We start from the raw sequence: 19905 nt of genomic DNA, 5'->3' as shown, positions 1-19905 counted from the left end.
CAAACGGATATCGCCTGCTGTACAGATGTGAGATCACATCCGGTTTTTACTGCCGCCCGAAAGGGAAAATAAGTACTGGCACGGTTGTAGTTCTGCCTTTTTCGTCATATAATCTATTTTGCGTTTGAATTTCTCGGGGTGGTGAAACTTTCGGTGATACAGAAACAGCCGAAACAAAACCTAACACGGAAGTTACAACTGTGCCACAATAGATCTGGGAGGTCTGAAAGTATAAAACAAACGCATCCCCGCATAGCCTCGTGACGTTTGTTTCCCGCCCTAGCTTTTTCTACTGTCCTGTCACAAGTAAACGCAAGTAACTATTGCGATCGCTAACTTTACTAGGTTTCATTCATCAACATCAAGCATTCATCTTGGGCAACGATGCCTTCCACACTTGATTGGATTAACAACCCACTGGGTGTTGTCGAGGAGATGTTTGGTAAGCTCCTCACGTGAACTTCCCTATTCGACATTAAAACTCGGCGCGTGAGTGTAACTGGTTAGCTTGGGAGCTCATGGCCATGATGTACTCGTGTGACTTTCCAGGCCGTCACGTAATAAGTAACACCGCATCGTTTGAAATAAGTTGATTCAATAAAAAATCATTTTCTCACAACCACTTTTCTGTACATTATTTATATATTATTTTTTTTTTTGATAATGTGCTCTTTTTTTATATTTCAGTTACATCTCAGAACAACCCAAATTCTGGTTGGGAGGCAAAAGTGGTTGATTTCTTCAAAAGTCATTTAAAAGAAAAGGATGCTCACACCTGGGTAACAGTCCTGCACTTTTCAGAGCATATTTTTGTCTTGAAAATATTAATATTATATTATTGTTTTAGGTTCCATCGATGAATGACATCCCACTGCACTACCTGAAGCCTGACAGCCTGGTCAAGTTCCGCTGTTTGATTCAGGACATGTTTGATCCAGAGTTATACATGAGAGTGTATGAAGGTGTTGATCCATCATCTCAAGCCAAAGTGAGCATCTTCGGTCTTTTTTTCACATTCACGGTTCTAAATATAACTCACCACTGAAGAACTTCAATTAAAACAGTATAAGAATGTCATCTTTTGTTTATCTTTCTTTCTAAAATCAGGTGTTAAGGTGTGGGAAGTACAAAGATGTCACAGAATGCGGAGTAAGTCCTCCTCAGTTGCGTCATTCCAGATCCATAAATGTCCCAATGAATGACTCTTGTGTATTTCCTCAGGTGGATTTTAACTCCAAAAACACTGTGACATCCGAAAGACAAACTTTCTACTGTGTACCTGTTCCTGGGGAAAACTCCTGGGTGAAAGCTATATCCTGATCATGATGGAAAAACATGCGTGCTTAATTACACCACTACCGAGTTTCCCTTAACTGTGTTGCACTGTTATGCCGAATTGAGTCAAGCGAGAGTGCTGCCATCCACCTCGTACGCTCCAAACAGACAAAAGCGAAGTTATGAAGACGATGAGATGGATGGTGTGGAAGCTCAGCCACAGAAACAAAGGGAACCACATGCAGGTATGAGAACACAACAACCTTTTTTGTATTAACAACACTGTTGACCTTAAGTGAGATTGCTCATTCCTGCAGGTCTTCAGGTTCCCCCGACCCAACACTGCAAGGAGTCGGACGTTGTTCCCAACCACGTGGCGTCCGCCTCGCATCTTGACCTCAACTTCCCTCTCCCAGGCGAAAAAGGCCCGTCTTGCTTAATTAAGGTGCATTATCCATAAATGTCATCAAACTGAAGTGTGTGACTGCTAGGCCCGAAATCAAGGTTTGTTCTTGGCAGATCTATGAGGACTGGGACGGCTTCAAAGTGAATGACACTCTGGAAGTCTATGGCATCCTCTCAGTGAGTCCTGCTCTCAGCGCTCTGGCAGAAGACAAGTAAGACACTATTTAGAGTAGTTTGACCTGGACATCTGTCGCTGATTGTACGTCCACGCAGGGACGCGTCCTCATCCCTCATCGACCCGTCAGAGTCGATGGAGACAGCGGAGGAGCTGAGAGTGCACAGCCCACCTGCGTCACTGGTTCCTCGCCTCCACATGGTCTACGCCAAAGTACTGGCACATAACAACCCTCTGCTGCCCTGTGCCACCTTGCAAGACAACCACGCCTGTGAGCAAAGTCCCTTAGCTGTGCATTTCCTGAATTTGAATCTCTGTCTGATACGTGTATGAACTGAACCACATTTTTTACACACAGAATAATCCATGTCCCATTTTCTAGTTTTATCTTCAACCCTGAGTGAGATGGCGTCAGTCCGAAGTGAATTCCTTGCATATCTAACGCACGTTCTTCTTGGAGATTCGCTGGCCGCCGAGTACCTCATCTTGCATCTTATTTCTGACGTGTATGTATCACGTGTTTGCGTTGTTCTGCAAATCACAGAAGCAGCTTTCATGCTGAGCTTTTTTTTAGCTATGCCAGACGAGATGTGCTACCTCTGGGCAAGTTTGCGCTGAACCTGAGTGGCTGTCCCACCACCTCCTCGTTCACCCAACACCTCTACAAGGTCATCCAACAACTTGTTCCTTCTGTGAGTAAAACTCAAGATTCATTTCATTGTGGTATCCTGTCTCCATGGTATAACCTGAAAATCTTCTAATATCGTTTCCCATGTTGGCAATATTTCAGAAATTTTATTTTTACAAAACAAAAAATAATGTGTCCACCCAACCACTCTTCCATCCACACACTGTAGTCCTTCTATCTGGCCATGAGCCTTCACAACATGAATCAGATGCGTATGGTGCCAAAGAAGGACTACGTGGCCAACCGACTGTTGAGCGGAACTTTGCAGCTGGCCAAAAACACTTCCCTCTTCCTTGATGAAACCCGGCTGGAGCAGGGACAGCTGGACACGACAGGTGAGGGGTCCACCCGAGCCGGCGAGCTCAGACACCACCATTTGACCCTAACGCTGTTTTTATGGTGCTGTAGGTGTGCGCAATGTCACCGCTTTGGGGAATGTGATCACATGGCAGAAGGTTGATTATGACTTTAACTACCACCAGATGGAATTCCCCTGCAATATTAACGTGCTGATCGCATCAGAGGGGCGCTCCCTGCTGTCGGTGAGGACACGCAGCCACTCTGATCTCTCTTGACGCTACACGCCCACGCCACAAGCAAGCCGCTCCCCCCCCCCCACTGCCAGGCCTGGGAAGTGTTAGGTTTCCACCAGCCTCTCCTGAGACTGGATCATGTCCGACGCTGGAGGTTGTTTCCAGCCAGCATCACGCTGCTGTCTCAGCTGCCATTGGCTGGACGTATAAGCCCACCCACATCCCTAGCCGGGGGGCATTAGCATGAGTCTCACTTTGTTGTCAACAGTGCAAGGAATGCATTGCATGCTATTCCTGTGTGCTGGGCTGTTATGTTGCCATGGCGGCAGTTGTGTGCCACATGGACAATCTAGAGAGGCGTCAGTCTGCAGAGAAGGGCAGCACATTGTAAACAACATCCAGGGTTGGTCAGATGTCCACTTTTGTTTGGGTTGGGAGTGACGGTCAAGCTTTAGCTCCTTGCTGATGTGCAGTCGTAATATGATGTTTCCCAACATGTGAAATTGAAACAATGTCAAAACATTCCTTTCTTTGACCCAACAGTCAGACTGTCAGATACACCTGAAAACTCAAATGGCTCCAGAGAACTTGGAGGAATATCTCACAAGCATCCCCACATATGCACAAGCCTCCACACAGTTCAATAAGTTCCGACTCTACCTGAGTGTGGCTCGGCAGCTGGACTACAGTATCTCAGAGGAAGTGACCAAGGTGAGACCTTCTCCGCGTATCTTCCAAGTTCAGATGGCAAAACATTTCACATTGATTGCAATTTGTATAAATATATTGAGCTGATTTGATATTCTAATCGTTTCTTACCTTGTTGTCTTCAGTCAGTTGAGGATGATTTTGTAGACATGAGGAAGGACGATCCCCAAAGCATAAGTGCTGAGGACCTGCACCGATTGCTTGTTGTAGCAAGGTGGGCTTTAATTTTTTAAAAATATTTTATTTATTTATACTGTGTGCCGCTTAATGTATTCAAATAGTGCCATAGGAGACAATTGACCAAGTCTCTGTTGTCAGGTTGCTGTCTCTGAGCCTGGGACACACATCTTTGTCCAGAGACATCTGGCTGAGGGCCAAACACTTAGAGATTCAGCGTAGTTGCAGGATGGAACAACACAAGAGCGTCAATGGAAATGAGCCGTAATTACTGTTAACTATTCTCTTTTTGATACTAAAAAAAAAAAAAAAAAAAAAATCTCATTTCATCTGTTCGTTATTTTTTGTTGCTGTGTAGCTACATGCTAACAGTTGTCACCGGTATGCCTGCACACAATTGTTCATGTTTATAATTGTTTACAAATGTAAATAAGGTTGTAGAAAAATAGTTGCTTTTTTTTTTTCTTTCCTTTATAAATAATGCACGTATCCTGGTATTCCCATTCATTTGCTAAGTGAGTTTACTGTACATAACAAACATGCTACACATTCATTCACTCATACTTTTTATTCCAGTGGAATAAAAGTGCACAATGCGCTTTTCCATCAAGTAACACCCAAAGAGGATGAGAATAAATAGGAGACTTTAATATATATAATACAATGTCAACACTGGAAGAGGGTTGATTAAAAAAAAAAAGGGGGTGACCCACAAGCAGATGACGTGGCTACAGTGCTGAAGAAATGCTTTAAGAACTTGTCGTGTCGAAGGAGGGCAGGACAGGCACAACAGAAAAAAAAATGAAGACATTGTACTTGTGTCAAAAATCAATGAAAACAGTATCACCCTCAACAGGATTACAATAATGCAAACTATTGCATTACAAAAAACATAATTGTGGTGTCTCTTAGGAATGTTGAGGATTCCTTTTACTCCAGTGTTGTAATCCTAATGCATTATTTAAATACAATTTCTGCATTAAAATTACATTCCAGCAATACCTTAAAGCTTTTGGCAGCTCCACTCCAAAATAATAATACAGCAACCACAAGGTAAACAATTGAAACTTGCGAATTTAACGACAATAAATATGAAAAGTGTGACCAATTATCTTGGGATATTCCATCTCAACACAGACCAGATTACAATTGGTTTGATACAGTGACCCCAAATCTTTATTTAACTCGCAAGATTACGCATGGCAGAGTCTCCAATTTAATATTTTCAGAAAACAAGGATGCAAAACCTCTGATCATAAGATTGGGGGGGGGGGGGGGGGGGGTGCTGATAAAATATCCCAAGATGAGTTACCCTGAACATTTTCTATACAGTACAGTACACAAATATAACGTGGGGAAGAAAAAAAGGATCGAAAACGTAGATTTTACGACAAATACCTGATATACACAGAGTCCCACTTTAATTCCCCGTTAAGGCAAGTAAGCTTTCAGTTTCAGGAGTTTCTTTATAATTGAATTGGTGCATTTGCATATATACTTAGAATGTGCTACTCGGCTGTCTATACAACAACAATCTACAATGTGAATTTAAATTACAGTGAATTAGTCCGACCGTTTAAAGACCGGTTATATGGAGACACCCTTCTTCCTTTTGATACAACTTTTCAAAATATATATTTGATTCAGATATATGCTCTTATCTCCATTTAGCTGCCACCCTAGCATCCATAAAAAACAAAAAAAAAATCCCAAGGGAAGGTGTTAAACAGGGAACAGAGCAGATACTCCGAACACACTCACAATCATCAAACTCTTACTAAGGTGTTGCGTAATCAAAGTTTGAACTACATAATAGCAACACTTCACAATATTGATATTACATAGGTGTTGTCTTGTTAGTTTCTAATAGTTAACACCAGAACATCATGTTGGATCCACACAAGTTAGTTGGTCAGACATTAGGACAGCTCTTACGAAAGATTATTATCTATCACAAATACCAATAGGTGACCTGCACATACTGTGGAGTACATTATTAATTCAGAGTTGGTCTATTATCATGCAGCTAATAATGATCTGCTCTGTCAAAGTCAGCCATTAGCACCAACTTGTCATGCAAGCATTGTGGGCATTAAAATCACCTGAGAACAGTGTTATGTTTACATGCACAAAAAACTGCACACCATTCAAGCTCCTTAAAAATTAGTTATGGTTTGTTTTCCGGAATATTTCGCTTTCTGATGCACACATGCAGCCTTTTATAGAAACGTGCCTCTGATGTAGAAGTGGTAAACGTTTTGAAAAAACGGATTTATTTTATGTATATACAGTATTAAATTGCACATTTTGTCAGGGGTGGCTTTAAAAATCGAGATAAGAAAATATGATGGCAAGTGACAACTGATCAAATTGACAAATGCCTGAATTTGGAGGATATAAGGTGCAAAATGTTCCTTTTAAAAAAGAGAAACTGCATGTTCTTGTGTGCATGTAAACATTCACTGCCATGTTAGTACTGCCTATCGTTCTCAATTCACTGGCTACTTAAACTAAAGGGCATATAAGTGACGGACGGGCACATGTGTTGGCCAAGGAGTGAGGCTAAGAACAAGTCATTGCTACTGCTACGCTAACAACACGTTTTTATATGACGTCCTCCAAACCTGCTTCTCTGAGCAAAGCACTAGATCTGAATGATCCTGGTCTGGCACTGCGTAAACATTGCCTTCAACTCACTCTCTTGGGCCTCGTTGACCGTCTCGGGCTCTGGGCTTTTTTGCACCTTGGCCACGGCAAAATTAATGCCCTGAGTGAGCCCCGCTTGGGTGAGACTGGCCACCTGGACCATGGAGCTCTTGATCTTGGCAAAGGGGGACACGACCCGGCTGCCGTTGCTGTCAGCGGGCGAAGGGCCAAGGCTGCTCTCCAGCTGTGAGCCCAGACTCCTCTGAGAGCCACCTGACACGGCAGAGCTAGGCTTTTGAATGTTGAGAAGGTTCGAAGAGGAGGTAGTGGTCTGGACGTCAAGCTGGGATGGCCTGGGGAGGTTTGACTCCTCCTCCTCCTCTTCCTGCTGTGGCGTTGTGCTTGGCTGCTTGGGGTCCGCTGGGCTTTTATTCTGCGCAGGCACGATGGGCTTGAGCGGCCGTTCTCCGAAGACCTCGACGGGTTTGGTCTGCGCGTCCTGGACAAACTGGTGGCAGTAGGCATCAAAGGGAGTGTCGAAGTCAATCAGAATGGCTTCTTCAGCCACTGAGGCCGGGGACTTGTCTTCGCTGACCTGAGAAGAGCTCTCCTGTTGGCCTTCGCAGCCACTGACGCGGATAATTGAGGGAATATTTAGCTCGGCGCTACTTACGGACTGGGAGCGACTGCCCAGTCTCGGGTTAGATGCTACGATGCCACAGCTGGGCAGCACATAATCCACATTCTCAAAGGAGCTGGAGCGCGGTTGGTCAGTGTCCGAATTATAAGAGTCGGAATCATCCGAGAGATTGAAATTGACGTCGTTGGTATCTTTTGAGGTTCCTGCGACGGGATTGCTTTCAGATGTGTCCAAGCTGCTGTCTGACTTCCACAGGTTAACATGCATAGTTGGCTTCAGGAAATTGACCTTCACGTCAGGCTTAGAGAAATTTCCCAGCTTGCCGAGAGGCTTGAAGGTGCTGATGTTCACGTTCGTTTTGGTCTGTTTTACTTTCTGATTCAAAGAGGAGAACTTATTGAGGAGGAAACTTTTGCCTTGAGCCAGCCCAGAGCTGCCCTGCGCCTGCTCACCAATTTTGTTCTGGATCCCCATGATATCTTCATGAGGTCTGCTCTGACGCCTGAAGAAAAAAAAAAACATTAACGTCAGGACTAACATCGTGTTTAGGCAGTATTATGAATATCGTGATGTATGTACAAATGACCTCTCCAACTTCTTTTCAACCACCAGTAGTTCCAACCCCCTGGCCTGTTTTGTAATGCGAAGCATCTCAGCAATGCACTGTAGTGTATCTGAAACGAGATAAGAAAATCCTTTAATCATCCCCACAGGAGAAATTACCGTGTAGGGTAAAGCAGCAGAGTATATTATTTAAGAATTAAATCAACAATGGAGAAAAATGGTCTTGTAATACAAAAGAACATTTAATCTGTTTAATCGGTAGAATTGATTCTAAAAATATTCAATGTCTAGTTACGCAAAGGTACATATGCGACCTTTTCCGTCATCTTCAGGATTTCGGGTGGCTGCTCGGAGTGTGTGAAAGTATCCACTTGAGACTTCGTTTTTGTAATGCAGGCGCATACAGCAGAACTTTGGTTTGCCAAACAGTGTCGGTTCTGGACCTGCAAAAGAAGATTCACACTTACAACTTCACTTGCATTTTTTTTTTTTTTTTTGGTGGGGTGTTAGTTTTCATTTCCTCAATGAATCATCACCGATATTAGTATAAGGGCACTGAGAGAAACTGCTACATACACACTTTTCGGAAGTGCTGCCTGACTCAGCCGGTGACGCAGAGCCCAGTCACTTCTGCTTTGATTGAAATTGAACACTTACCAATTTCGATCTTTTCCAAACCCTCTAAATTGAGGCGCTGGTACTGGTTGACTTTATCCGCTTCTTCGTCGTAGCTAGGGAAGAACGCAACCAGAGGATGAGATCCCATTGAATAGGTTGGAATATTTTGTTTAGACTTACTAAGCAATGTAGTAGGCTTTGTCGGACAGAAGAAGAAGAACGCCCACGTCTTTATTAGTGGCGTCGATAAGACTGAAAAGAAGAAACCATATGTACTTTGAGCTCAAAACACTTAAGAGATTTCTGGCACAGTAAATGTACTTTAAACGACTCATAAAATAACCGCGAAAGAAACGTGCTGCAAACCTCATGTCACAGTTAATGAGAGCCCAACCACCGTGAAACCTCTCATCATCGTGTAAGAGAAGCTGCATGTATGTCTGCAACAACAAGCTGACTTGCTCCTGGGCTCCTCTTTGGCTTTCCTGCTCTTTTTCTTCATGCTCTTTCTCCTTACTGAAAATGGAGTAGAGGTCTTCAGTCACTGGATGACCCATCATGAGATCTGTAAAGGAAATGGTTGTTGTTTAGATGTACGGGCACACTATCGGCAAACGTTTCCTACCGATTACTGCTTGTCTGTAAGCATCTCTGAATCGGTTCAAATAGTAACGGTTGGCTGAGTTCACGCCATCCTTCATCACACCAGCCAGTTTTCGCTCTCCCGTCCTTGTAAAATCTCCCTACAAACAAAACAGTGTCCTCGCTATTGGAAACCATTTTGTAAATACTGACGGGATGTGTGTGTAAAGCTAGTAAGAGAACTCATACCTTAAGTGCTGCTGTTCCAGCGTACTGTCTGCTGATGGTGTCGCCATTGTTGGCCCACATGATCTGATAGATCCGATAACATTGGAGAGGTAGCGGCTGCTCCGGAGGCATCACACCCAATTTTTTCAGCTGAGAGAAGTCAACATTAGAAATTGAAGAATGCTGTTTGCTAGATTCTCCGGAGAAACCCAAGGGTTGCTCTTGTTCTTTGTGATCATTTTACCTGCTGTTCCATAACCACCCGAGCAATAGCAGCCTGGACTACGTTGGTCCTGTCCAGACAATCCATGCAATTGATTCGAAAGATTCCCTCTTGCTTGCAGATGACGCCAGCTTGGTCCACCCTAGCAGAGACATCCAAATGTAACAGCTGACAAATCTGATAACACTATGGTACATCATTTTCTATATTTTCTCTAATGTCATAAAATAACACACTGTCCTTTTCAGCTAATTGCAAAATAGCCAGTCACACTTACCAGGCCCATTTCATGTCAGTGATGATGTCACAGATGGCATCTGTCAGTATTTGCACATTTTCAAATTTCATCCCTCGACTAAGATATAGTACGAGAGGCAAAGAAAAGGGAAGAAAATGCACAGCGTTACCCAAAAATGAAATTGCAAACCAAAAAGTAATTGTCTTACCAGTGCTCATGGAAGTCAAATGACACATAGGTGAGGTTTGGGTTGTTGTAAAGAAGCACTTGCTTTAGATACGTATCCCCAATCAACTTCTCTCGCCCACTTTGGTCAACTAAGTTAATGATGACCTGAAATGAAGAACAAAGAGCATTTAGCATGTAGCATTTTGGAGTTTGGAACATATGGAACACAACTGAGGTTAACATGGTGCGTTCCTCGACAACTCTTCATTTCTCATGTAGCCCCATGGCAAATTTAATTGCTCATCTCTAATCTAACCAATGCTCGTGTTGCAATACAAGAATAGACGGTAGGTGTCTAAATACACTTTGGCAGGGTGTAAACGATTTAGCGAAGAAGGACGCTGCGAACATTCACACCAAAAGCAATTGGGGGCAACAATCATTTTAAAATTACACATGCACCTGCAAACCTACCTCTTTCTTGTAGAGTTCAAGTTGCTCGTCGAAGTGGGCGGCAAAGTACGGCATGGTCTCCTTCTCTTCTGAAATCCCAGAAAACAAACATTTAAACAGAAAATATTTCGAGAGACCATCAAACTAATGTTCAAACAATGTGTTAGGATTAGAATGAGCCACAAATATGAGAAATGATTTCCGCCCACTGACCTTTCTCCAAGCGTGGTCGGGGATTGTAGCGGTATCCTGCCTGGCTCCAGAAGACAGGCACGGAGCCACGAGTCTGCACAAAGGACAGAGTGTGGCTGTGCACGTGGATCAGCTGCTCCGTCTCCACATAGTTAGCCACATGGCCATCTGTATCGACTCCTCGACGTTTGTACCGCATTCCTTTGGACGAGAAGAATGGACTATTCAACTTTTTCACGTGAAAAGTAAATAGTGGTTTTCTATATTATCTAAATCTACTCTGAAACAATTATATTGGAAAGAAGACCTTGTAGTTTATAAGCGCTACAGCTTGGTAGTGTACCTGCTCGGTGGCGGCTACGTCTGGAGATGAGGGCGACGGTGAAGCGGGGATGGATGTCGTCAACGCAGGTCACCTCCTGCGGTGGAGTTTCAGGACTGCTCCGTTCCTCATCAGACGTTTCATTGTAATTCACCACAAGTTCCTCCACTTGGACAAAGCCCTGGATGATTGGTATCACCCCAAAGTCCACCTCAGGGGTCTGTGATAGAAGAAATATTTACTGTTTAAATAACATCTTTGTCAGTACTTGTCCGGTAAATATAAGACTCAAACATGACCACAGTGGAAGCAAAAGAAAAAACATTGAGAAGAAAAATTGAAACTCTTTTTGTGTCATTTATGACTTGCCATTGAAATCATTGTTGTTTAGACAAGCTCATGTTGTTTTTGTCTTCACCAATTCATCGAAGCTCTTTGTTCCCAAATTGAAAAATGGCGCTATCGCATACCAGAAGATTGTTGCTGTGTTTGTGCGTTGGTGCTTTCGCTGGCCATGGAGACTAAGGAAATGGAATGATACAATAGAGTAGGCGTGTTCTACTGTAACAGCACATGGGAGAGGCACTTCTGATGTCACAGAAGAAAGGACACCTATTTTTACCAAAGCAATATTCCAAGTGGTTTAACATTTGCTTTGTGGCTCTAAGTGTTGGAAAGTAAATGAACTGGTAATCTGAGAAAAGCCGCCTCTACTGAAGGAACAGTAATCTATTTAAGATACAAATACAATCTATTTTACCCTTTATCAGATATTGCATGCAAGAGATAATCTCTGTACCTTGCATAATTTGTATTACTTAATGATTATCATGTCATGGTGCTTAAACTTTGCTCATGTTGAGAAATTTGGACAGCAGTAAATTTATTCCAGTTTTAATGCGAAAGGGGAAAAAAATAATAATAATAGGGGGAAAAGCATTACCTGGAGGTCTACAACATCTTGAATCATATATTTGTTCCAGAAGAAACGGTCATCCACCTTTCACAAAAATAAATAGTTTGGGTTATCTGTCCAACTTTAATATTTCACAATCCGATAAAAGTTAGGACCATGGTCCAAGTTGTGTTTCCCTCCAGACCTGTTTCCAAAGTGGTAAATTGGACTTTTCCAATTCTCCTTGACGCTGCACAGTGTTTGTCAGGTCATAGGTTGGGCTGTAGTAGAAGGAGTCAGAATCCATGAATATTTTGTAGAGCTCATCGAGCAGCCGCTTCTCGAGACGTTCCTTCTCTTTGTTTTCCTTTACCTGGAAGGCAGGGGAATACTGGATTGGGCAAATTGTGTGGGTTAGGTAGGTAAGAAAGTAGGGCCAGGTTGGGTAGGTTAGTTAGGAAGTTAAGTTGTTAAACTGGTAGAGTAGAATAAACATCAGAAACACCAAAAGTGTGTGAAGTGAGACCTACCTTTTTCTTAATGGGCACAGCCACATTGGATTTGATCTGGCTTAAGGTTTTCATTAACTTGGACTCATCAGGAGACTGAGCCAGTTTCTCTGATTTGTCAATTCCAAAATGATGCTTTTTGCACAGCTGAAAAAGAGGAGCTTGTGTCATTTTAGTGTATACAAAATGTCACCCAGACAGACCTGATATTATAATGGATGTAAATTTGACAAAACGAGGAAACACTACCGCTATTTGCGGCTACATGGAGCAACTGGATTTGTTTGCACAAATGGGCGAGGGTGGGAGGAGAGGGAGGGGGGGGGGGGGGGGTATTATTCTGCCGCACAATGTAAAACAGGGTGGAGTCGAATAACAGTCTATTGGGGAGCAATCTTTCACTGTCAGGATTACTCACTTGAAAATATTGTGCCTCACCATCCATGAAGCTCCCCTGAAAGACTGACATCTTAGCAATAGCCAACTTTCGCTAACCTTTATGTGGGCCTCGCAACAAAACAAAGCTACGCTAATATATTGTAGTAGCTGACGGGGCGATTATGAATCATACACTGACGCAGTCATCGTATTCTTGGCAACACTCAAAGAGGTCAAGCGTTATACGCTTTGTCTGAATAAGATGCAAACACACCTCCAGCTCCAGCTCCTGAGGCTCTTCATCAGACAGAGGAATGACGGCTATCTTGATGATCTTGTAGACTTTGTGGTTGCCTGGCAAATGTCCAACAAGCGCTTTCTGGCGGATTAATACAAGGCCGAGAGGAAGATCTAGCAAGAGGAGTAGAAGAAGGGGAGGTGCATGACGGATGTGGAATTTCTCACATACGAAAAGGTGTGAAGGAACCAGCCTCAACACAGCGATTAATTATTTATAATACAGCAGACATCTGGTAAATAAATATTGAATAAAACGGTATAAACTCCTGCTTAACTACCATGTCTGTGAAAATATCACAATTGCCCGCGTGTATGATAAAAATAACTCGGGCTCTGAGAGGCAAAGGATGGGGAGAAAACAAATCTATTGAATCATCACTCCTCTTCATCACGAGATGCATTTCAAAGTACTACATTTGCACTCGTTTTCACACCTTCATGTATGAATTTGAAACGAGTCACAGAAATAGATTTGCCCTATCAAGTAGTCAAAGACTAAGATTTTCATTTTGTAGCCCTTTTAAGAAGTTCTCCATTTTTTTTTACCTGTGTGAAGCTGTATCTTTCCGATGATTCCTTCCACCAAGCCCAAACATACTGGGTTCCAAGCGAGCAGTAGGTCTGTTGCTGAAAGAAAAATAAGACTCGTGTGTGTGTGTGTGTGGAAGTGACATCATTTAAGACTAAGCAGTGGCAAAGCTGACTCAAAGGAAAACCGTATTGCTGGTGATGCATTCATCATCATAGAGGTGAAGATTAAAGACACATGAAGGGTGCGGCAAAGGGAGCAGAATGTTGACATGAGACTTGTGCAATCCTAATATTTTCTTAATATAAATATAAAATCTTAACCATTCAAACCCGACTCTACTTCACATAATACTTCCCTGCGTGCACAGGAGTGTAGTGGAAGTTGAGAAAGGAGTGGAAACCCTTGTTCCAATTAAATAATGAAAGAGGCAACTGTAAACCTGTTTAGGATGACTACAGGACTTCAAGGTATCATCATCTTTAGCAGTAAAGAAATGCTCTATTAATTGATCACTTATTTTACTTTCACTTATAACGTTGGCAAGACATTACAGAGCCTTAAACACAACAAACTGGTTTGCAAAAACAATTGAGTCAAGGAAGCTGTCAAAAAAAAAAAAAAAACGTATGATTGGACTCTTGTTACAGCTATTAAGTAGATTTGTGTAATTAAGAACTTGAATGTCTGGTTTTCGTCTATGAGTGCAATATAAAAAGTCACTAAAATTCCCCGGCTTGTCGGTAAAATGATTGGTAAAGTTGAACAAAACCCTATGACAACCTTGTTTACTATTTTTATTCAGTTAACAAATTGTAAGCATGATCGTGGCTAAGGTTGGTGATGATCATCACAAATGATTTTACATATAAATATGCATTCATAAATGGATTAGGAGTTTGATTTCAACTAGTCAAGAAAATGTGTTTATCTCAGGGAAAAGATCATCTGTTGGAATGATACGTACCAGGTTTGAGTGTCACGGTACCATCCTTTCGGCTATACCAAAGAGCGCGGTCCTCGTTCTGAAGAATGTAATCGTCTTTGGCTTGGAATAGCTCCATATTGTCCGTATATGTTTAACAAAATAAGTCACTAACGAAAGCAACCGCTTTGACGAGGTTAAGAGTCAAGTCGTGAGAATGACAGCGGTTAGCCAGACAGCGAATTGCTAACTCGGGTTAGCTCCTCGTTCCCCTCCGGCTGACTGGTGAGCTACAGCTACAAGCTAGCAGCAGCTGGATGATTGTCCAGGTTTGCTCCACTTGTGCCCATATTACCGATTGCTCTCTCTCACCACTGGATACATATTCCTCCCCATTGTTAGGCTGGGCACAAAAGTAAATCATAAATACAAGGCGACTTATCTCAGTGAACTATCGCCATCTCGGTTTCCTGCTCTAAACAATGACACGTGACCTGTCGTCACCACTGGAAAGCAGGTAGCGTGCCAGTTACGACTCACTTGGTTTTAATGGGTGTGGAAAGTTCCTACTGGAAATGTGTTATTATTGTGTTATTATTTGTTTGTAACGTGAATGTTCGCAATTAGTAATTGAGTTTTTCGTGTTCCCACTCACCCACACTTTCTCAACTATGACTCAGACGCGTCTTTGGGGAAATACAGAAAGCAGTTGGGCAATGACACACACTATTGTTATTTTTATAACTAGAAGACTTGAAATGCATCAAACCTGGCAAGATTATAAGGAGTGGAGTAATAAAAAGAGACCTAATATATAATAACAATTCTGATTGATTAATCGATAGCTAATCGATCATCATGACATGTTGTTGTACCATATTTATTATAAGTGTGTGCATTTTTTTCCCCATTGTGCCAAGTAATTAAAATGGGTATTGTGGGAAGTACTATTTTTGTTGTCTAACTTTAGTATATAATCTGTATTTCTTTTTACTTAATTACTAAATGACTTGAATTTGGTGGATGAAATTATTAGTCAGAATTACTGCCAAATACGGTTTATTTCAACTATACCAATATTACTTGCTTTCAACAATGCATTTTTCTGTGACTCGTCACCTGTGATACTAAGCCACAATCCGTAATTTGTGAGAGTGATAAGGCATTACACAAATTGTGCGAGGCTAATGATAAAGCAAATTTTGACACTTTTCAAGTGATAGCTTGGTGTCGTATTGCACTTGTAAGGCATTTTTTTTGTCTGTGACATTACAGATTGTGGCTTTGGTGTTTCTTCAAAGACCATTCTTACAATCTAGAACTCTTGATTCCTTATTAGCACCAAGTACTGATTGTCCTCACGTCACAGGTCCACGTTCATAAATATAATAAAATATTATATAGTGAAATATAAATACTTGATAGATTGCATTGAAATGACACATTAACCAATGTCTATACAAACACTCAAAACACATCAAAATTGGTGAAACAAATATTTCAAAATTGATGCTGATCATTCAGTGTGATACATTTCCATGATGAAGTGCAAAGATGACAAAAAGAACTCAGGTACCAAAAAGCAGCATCGTAAATGACAAACTCATTGTTTTTTTTATGCCACAAAACAACTCCAACATTGTAATAAAGGGGAAATGGTTTTGTGTTGACAACATTTTGCAGCGAGTTTAGCTCCAAAGCCCCAAATGTTTGCACTCTTCATGCACCGTTTACAAACAAATGTGCCGTCTGGATTGAGAAAAGCTTCATACGATATTGAATACAGACATAACATTCATTAAGAAAATAATTTTGTTTTTTATTGTACGATAAAGGCCTCTTCATCAAATCTGACTTTGTCAACACCTCGCTCTTGACAGGTGTCTTATTATGAAAACACTGGCACAATACTGAAGGCAACGATGTCATCTCAAAAAACATGACAGCACAGAGCTCCCGTCGATTACGTGGCGAATGGCAAGAAATACCAACACTGTTAATGAACGCATGCAACTTTCACAAATACTGAGCAGAGTGTGATTTTGTTGACGAGCAAACAAACAAACAAACACTTCTTGTTAGGATATCTCCTTTGCTATCCCAACATTCTCCTTGGTGATCATGCTGGGCTCTCCTTTAGGTGCCGTGCTGTCTCCAGCAGCCAAGGCAGGCCTCGTGGGCGCCTCCTCCAGTTGCTCCAGTCCCTCCAGTATGGTCTGCACGCGACGGACTCCATCTCTTCTCGCCTGCCGTACGTCCGCGCGACCTTCTGGATCGACGGAGTCTAACGCTAAGAGCTCTTTGGTCAGCAGTTCCTCCAGTAACAAATATTTCTTATCATTCTTTTTTCCTTCAAAGCTTTTCACCTCCTCTTCTAGTTTAGCAACCCGCTCAACTATCTTCTGTACTTTGGCCAAACCTGGGTGGACGGGACACTGGGGCGCTTCTTCGGCCTCTACTTTTACAGGTGGGACTTCTGTGGCAACGGCCGCCGCTGCGTCATGCGCTTCTGGTTCCGACGGCGTTTGGAAAATGACGTCGGCGGTGTTTTGCTCTTCTTCATGGGGCGGAGGGTAGTGTTGTGGTAATTCCTCGGACTGCGGCGATGCTAGAGGCGAAGCCCGAGGCGATGCCCGAGGAGATGCCCGAGGAGATGCCTGCACCGACTGCTGTGGTTGTTGAGGTGGAGGTTGTTGGAAGTGTTGATGTTGCTGAGGTGGAGGTTGTTGGAAGTGTTGATGTTGCTGAGGCTGTTGAAAAGGAGCCTTTTGGCCATCGCCATCTGTGCGTAAAGGCTGTGTAACCTGGATATTCTCTGTTTTTTGCGGAGGGCTCACTTGTTCCTGCTCCACTCTCTGAGGTGGCTCTCTCATGATGACATGCTGTGGACAATCAGAAGTTTAAATATTTTTCATATCTGGACCTACATCAACTACAAGTCTATGTGCGAGTCCAAAAATAATTACCTGTGGTCTTTCACCCAGAACCTGTGTTACAATAGGTGACTGACTTCTGATATGATGTGGTAGGTGAATAGAAGCGATGTCTCGTTGCTGGGGATACAATACGGGAGAGGCCCTTTCTCGAGGTGGCTGCATTGCTGCAGAATAGGCAGGCCATTCGTCTTGCTGAAGGCGGTGGTGGAAGGGTTGCTGATGCTCTGCATAGGGGATGCGTTGATTTAACTGAGGCTGTGCTTGTGTTTGGCCTCCTCCACCCTCATGGATTACTGGTATGGGGATGTAACCTGCTTGGAGACCAGTGCTGCTGGGCCGTGGGACTTGGTTATGCGGGACAGCATAAACCTTGAATACAATAGAAAATTAATTTATTTTCATTGCAAAGTCCAACTACTTAATTAGAACGGATCTTTGTTATTGACTAACCTCCGCTGTTTGCGATACAGGAGAGCTGGATTTTCCACGCCCCGTAGAGCAGTTGTCAGGAGGTCCATGGAGAGGCGATCTAGGCCTACAATGAAACCCCGGTGTCGGCGAAGGTATCCGCCCCTCTGTCCTGATATTCTGCGCGGTGGTTGGGTGGATGTACGAATAGCACGGGTGCTGTTGCTGTTTGAGATCAGCACCCTCATGGAAGACTGGGATTGGGACATAACCAGGCCGAAGGATGGGGTGCTTCATCTCTTTTACAAAGGTCTTCTGTGTCTCCTGAGGGCTTGGTTCTGGTGGTGTGCTGGGTCCATTTGGAGACACTTCCCTAACCTGATGTACACATGAAAGTACACAATAGTAAATCAGACAAACTCATGTACAACAACCTTAATTAGGTCAATAAATATTTTGTTGACTTCTAAGTAATTATGCTCTATTGTGATAATTTTTTTTCCTATGTCACATCTGAGGCGGTATTCGGACCTCATTAATTTTCCAAGGTCCTACTCCTCTATTAAGATATTTTAAGCCAGTCCAAAATGCACATAGAGACCCATAGAGAATTTACGGTTTCCAATTAAGAATCACGCTTCTGGAATGTATGATTAATGTGTTATTACGTTTTCTGTGCTCAGGTGTTCAACAGCTTTCTCTGACTCATGATTTTTCCTATAACGACATTAAAACATGGACCACCCCCAAACTCATTCATATGCAAACGGAACATAATCACACAAAGGAACAGCTACTGTTCGTGTGGATTTGCAATTAAATGCTATTTTGTATTGTTGACAGCATAACTCAAGTGCTTAAAGCAACTGCCAGTGACAGCCAGGCTGGAATACAAGCAACAGGTTTATTCATAGTTTGTTGCTTTCTGCCTTAGTAACCACTGACAACCAATCTCAAAGACATCAAAACAAATTCTGTGTTTACATTCCACTGCCATTAAGATGGTTAGGCACCTTTTTCATCTGTTTTCTATCTAAAACAAAAGTTGTGAAATTTCTGGGAGTGACCTTTCGCCCTCTGCCATTTGAGTAAGGGACGGTGCTCACAGGCAACAGCATTGCACCCATTTTATCCACTGACAGCTGTCGTCTTTCCAGCAGCTTCTGCTTTCGACAGCGACGTCTCGCTGGAGATTAACAAGTGGCAGCATGCGAGCCGATTTTTTTTTCTGTCCCTCGTCAATCCATCAAAATCTCACTATTTCTCCATGCATCCTATAAATACGCAGTAATACCAACATATAGACTGCACCCCTGGCCACAGTGGTCCTGCGGCAATGCCTTGTAAGGGAAAAGTTTAAGATGAGGACGTCGCAGTGTTTGTCGCCATGCAGGAATGGATATTAGAAGTTAAAGGTGGTCTCGACATATACTGCAGGATGAGTCACCGAGTAATTATGTCGTTAGATCAGCACGCGGGGACAAAACAGGGTTGGTGATCCGTTCGAAAAGGCTCGTGAGGGGAATGCGTGGGGGAGTTAAGGGGGCAAACATGGCCTACGGTCAGCACCATTCGTGAACTGCGCAACTCGGATCAGTTAACAGGTCGGAGCGGCTGGTAACATGATGAAGATGTCATAACGCACGCTCCTCAATACAGCAACTTTCTCGCGCATCCGTTACCTTATTCGTGTCGTGTCTGGGGTCGTTCCAGGTTGTGGTGCGGCTGTTGTGATCCACGAAGAAGGGCCAGCCGGTCTGGGGGTCAATTTTGACTTCCCAACCGAGGGGCAAGGGGTCGTTGTCGTTATTCGCCATCGTCGTTGTTGGCGACTGCGTTTTCATGCCGTTCATGCTTCTGGCTGCCCAGCACTGAGACATTTAATATCGGCGACGGACGCTTTAAAGATTCCTTCAAGTGACGTGGGAGAGTGGGCTGGAAGTTTCTCGAAATAGCTGGGTTAATGCTGGGGGCGGACAGCGCTGGATACAGAGGCATGGCTTCGCTAACCAATGTCGCGCAGCACCCCCCCCTCACAAACACACGCGCAGTAAACACGTTTCATCATTTCATAATTTGATCTACCCATTGCCCCATTTATGTCGTTCTAATTCCCTTTTTTTTTAACCATACTGATTTATAGGTGAATTTATAGAATAGGAACCCCCTTGAAAAGTTGTTTTCTCACTG

General features: G+C 42.9%; 3 protein-coding genes across 4 annotated transcripts; 1 reads left to right on the top strand and 2 right to left on the bottom strand.

Annotated features, from left to right (window-relative positions):
* The first annotated feature begins 33 nt into the window (after nt 1-33).
* Nucleotides 34-4450, top strand: mcmbp (minichromosome maintenance complex binding protein). Its single transcript, XM_049736530.1, has 16 exons — nt 34-442; nt 688-779; nt 848-988; nt 1108-1149; nt 1222-1311; nt 1385-1520; nt 1593-1720; nt 1795-1892; nt 1954-2126; nt 2238-2361; nt 2430-2547; nt 2713-2878; nt 2952-3085; nt 3620-3787; nt 3910-3998; nt 4103-4450. Exons 1-16 carry the CDS (start codon nt 385-387, stop codon nt 4227-4229), a joined length of 1884 nt encoding a protein of 627 aa, XP_049592487.1. The 5' UTR covers nt 34-384; the 3' UTR covers nt 4230-4450.
* Nucleotides 4451-4588: 138 nt separating this feature from the next.
* Nucleotides 4589-14889, bottom strand: inpp5f (inositol polyphosphate-5-phosphatase F). Of its 2 annotated transcripts, none has more exons than XM_049736505.2 (20): nt 14414-14889; nt 13464-13544; nt 12892-13028; nt 12261-12386; nt 11936-12121; nt 11779-11835; nt 10857-11055; nt 10535-10714; nt 10343-10410; nt 9909-10033; nt 9740-9817; nt 9484-9604; nt 9261-9389; nt 9055-9172; nt 8796-8994; nt 8610-8681; nt 8469-8542; nt 8126-8254; nt 7834-7921; nt 4589-7749 (listed from the first exon to the last, which is right to left on the bottom strand). In XM_049736505.2, the coding sequence occupies exons 1-20, from the start codon at nt 14508-14510 to the stop codon at nt 6606-6608; spliced, it is 3408 nt and encodes a 1135-aa protein (XP_049592462.1). In that variant the 5' UTR covers nt 14511-14889; the 3' UTR covers nt 4589-6605. The 2 variants fall into 2 exon arrangements, with proteins under 2 accessions (XP_049592462.1, XP_049592463.1); XM_049736506.1 differs by having other exon boundaries at nt 11936-12103.
* Nucleotides 14890-15413: 524 nt separating this feature from the next.
* bag3 (BCL2 associated athanogene 3) lies at nt 15414-19707 on the bottom strand. The gene is made up of 4 exons (XM_049736517.2): nt 19398-19707; nt 17758-18093; nt 17338-17676; nt 15414-17253 (listed from the first exon to the last, which is right to left on the bottom strand). The coding sequence occupies exons 1-4, from the start codon at nt 19593-19595 to the stop codon at nt 16450-16452; spliced, it is 1677 nt and encodes a 558-aa protein (XP_049592474.1). The 5' UTR covers nt 19596-19707; the 3' UTR covers nt 15414-16449.
* Between the last annotated feature and the right edge of the window lie 198 nt (nt 19708-19905).

Source organism: Syngnathus scovelli, chromosome 12, assembly GCF_024217435.2.
Source record: "Syngnathus scovelli strain Florida chromosome 12, RoL_Ssco_1.2, whole genome shotgun sequence".
NCBI lineage: Eukaryota > Metazoa > Chordata > Actinopteri > Syngnathiformes > Syngnathidae > Syngnathus > Syngnathus scovelli.
The sequence above is the reverse complement of the archived record's forward strand: the minus strand, read 5'-3'. Positions and strand labels throughout refer to the sequence as shown.

Excerpts from the sequence above, each read along its gene's own strand:
- mcmbp (XM_049736530.1), top strand. The coding sequence starts at position 385 with ATGCCTTCCACACTTGATTGGATTAACAACCCACTGGGTGTTGTCGAG. Across the intron at positions 1,721-1,794 it reads GCCCGTCTTGCTTAATTAAG|ATCTATGAGGACTGGGACGG; the intron begins GTGCATTATCCA and ends TGTTCTTGGCAG. Across the intron at positions 3,999-4,102 it reads CGATTGCTTGTTGTAGCAAG|GTTGCTGTCTCTGAGCCTGG; the intron begins GTGGGCTTTAAT and ends CTCTGTTGTCAG.
- inpp5f (XM_049736505.2), bottom strand. The coding sequence starts at position 14,510 with ATGGAGCTATTCCAAGCCAAAGACGATTACATTCTTCAGAACGAGGAC. Across the intron at positions 13,029-13,463 it reads AAAGATACAGCTTCACACAG|ATCTTCCTCTCGGCCTTGTA; the intron begins GTAAAAAAAAAT and ends TCCTCTTGCTAG. Across the intron at positions 8,543-8,609 it reads AAAGCCTACTACATTGCTTA|CTACGACGAAGAAGCGGATA; the intron begins GTAAGTCTAAAC and ends GTTCTTCCCTAG.
- bag3 (XM_049736517.2), bottom strand. The coding sequence starts at position 19,595 with ATGTCTCAGTGCTGGGCAGCCAGAAGCATGAACGGCATGAAAACGCAG. Across the intron at positions 17,677-17,757 it reads CTGTATCGCAAACAGCGGAG|GTTTATGCTGTCCCGCATAA; the intron begins GTTAGTCAATAA and ends ATTGTATTCAAG. Across the intron at positions 17,254-17,337 it reads TTCTGGGTGAAAGACCACAG|CATGTCATCATGAGAGAGCC; the intron begins GTAATTATTTTT and ends GATTGTCCACAG.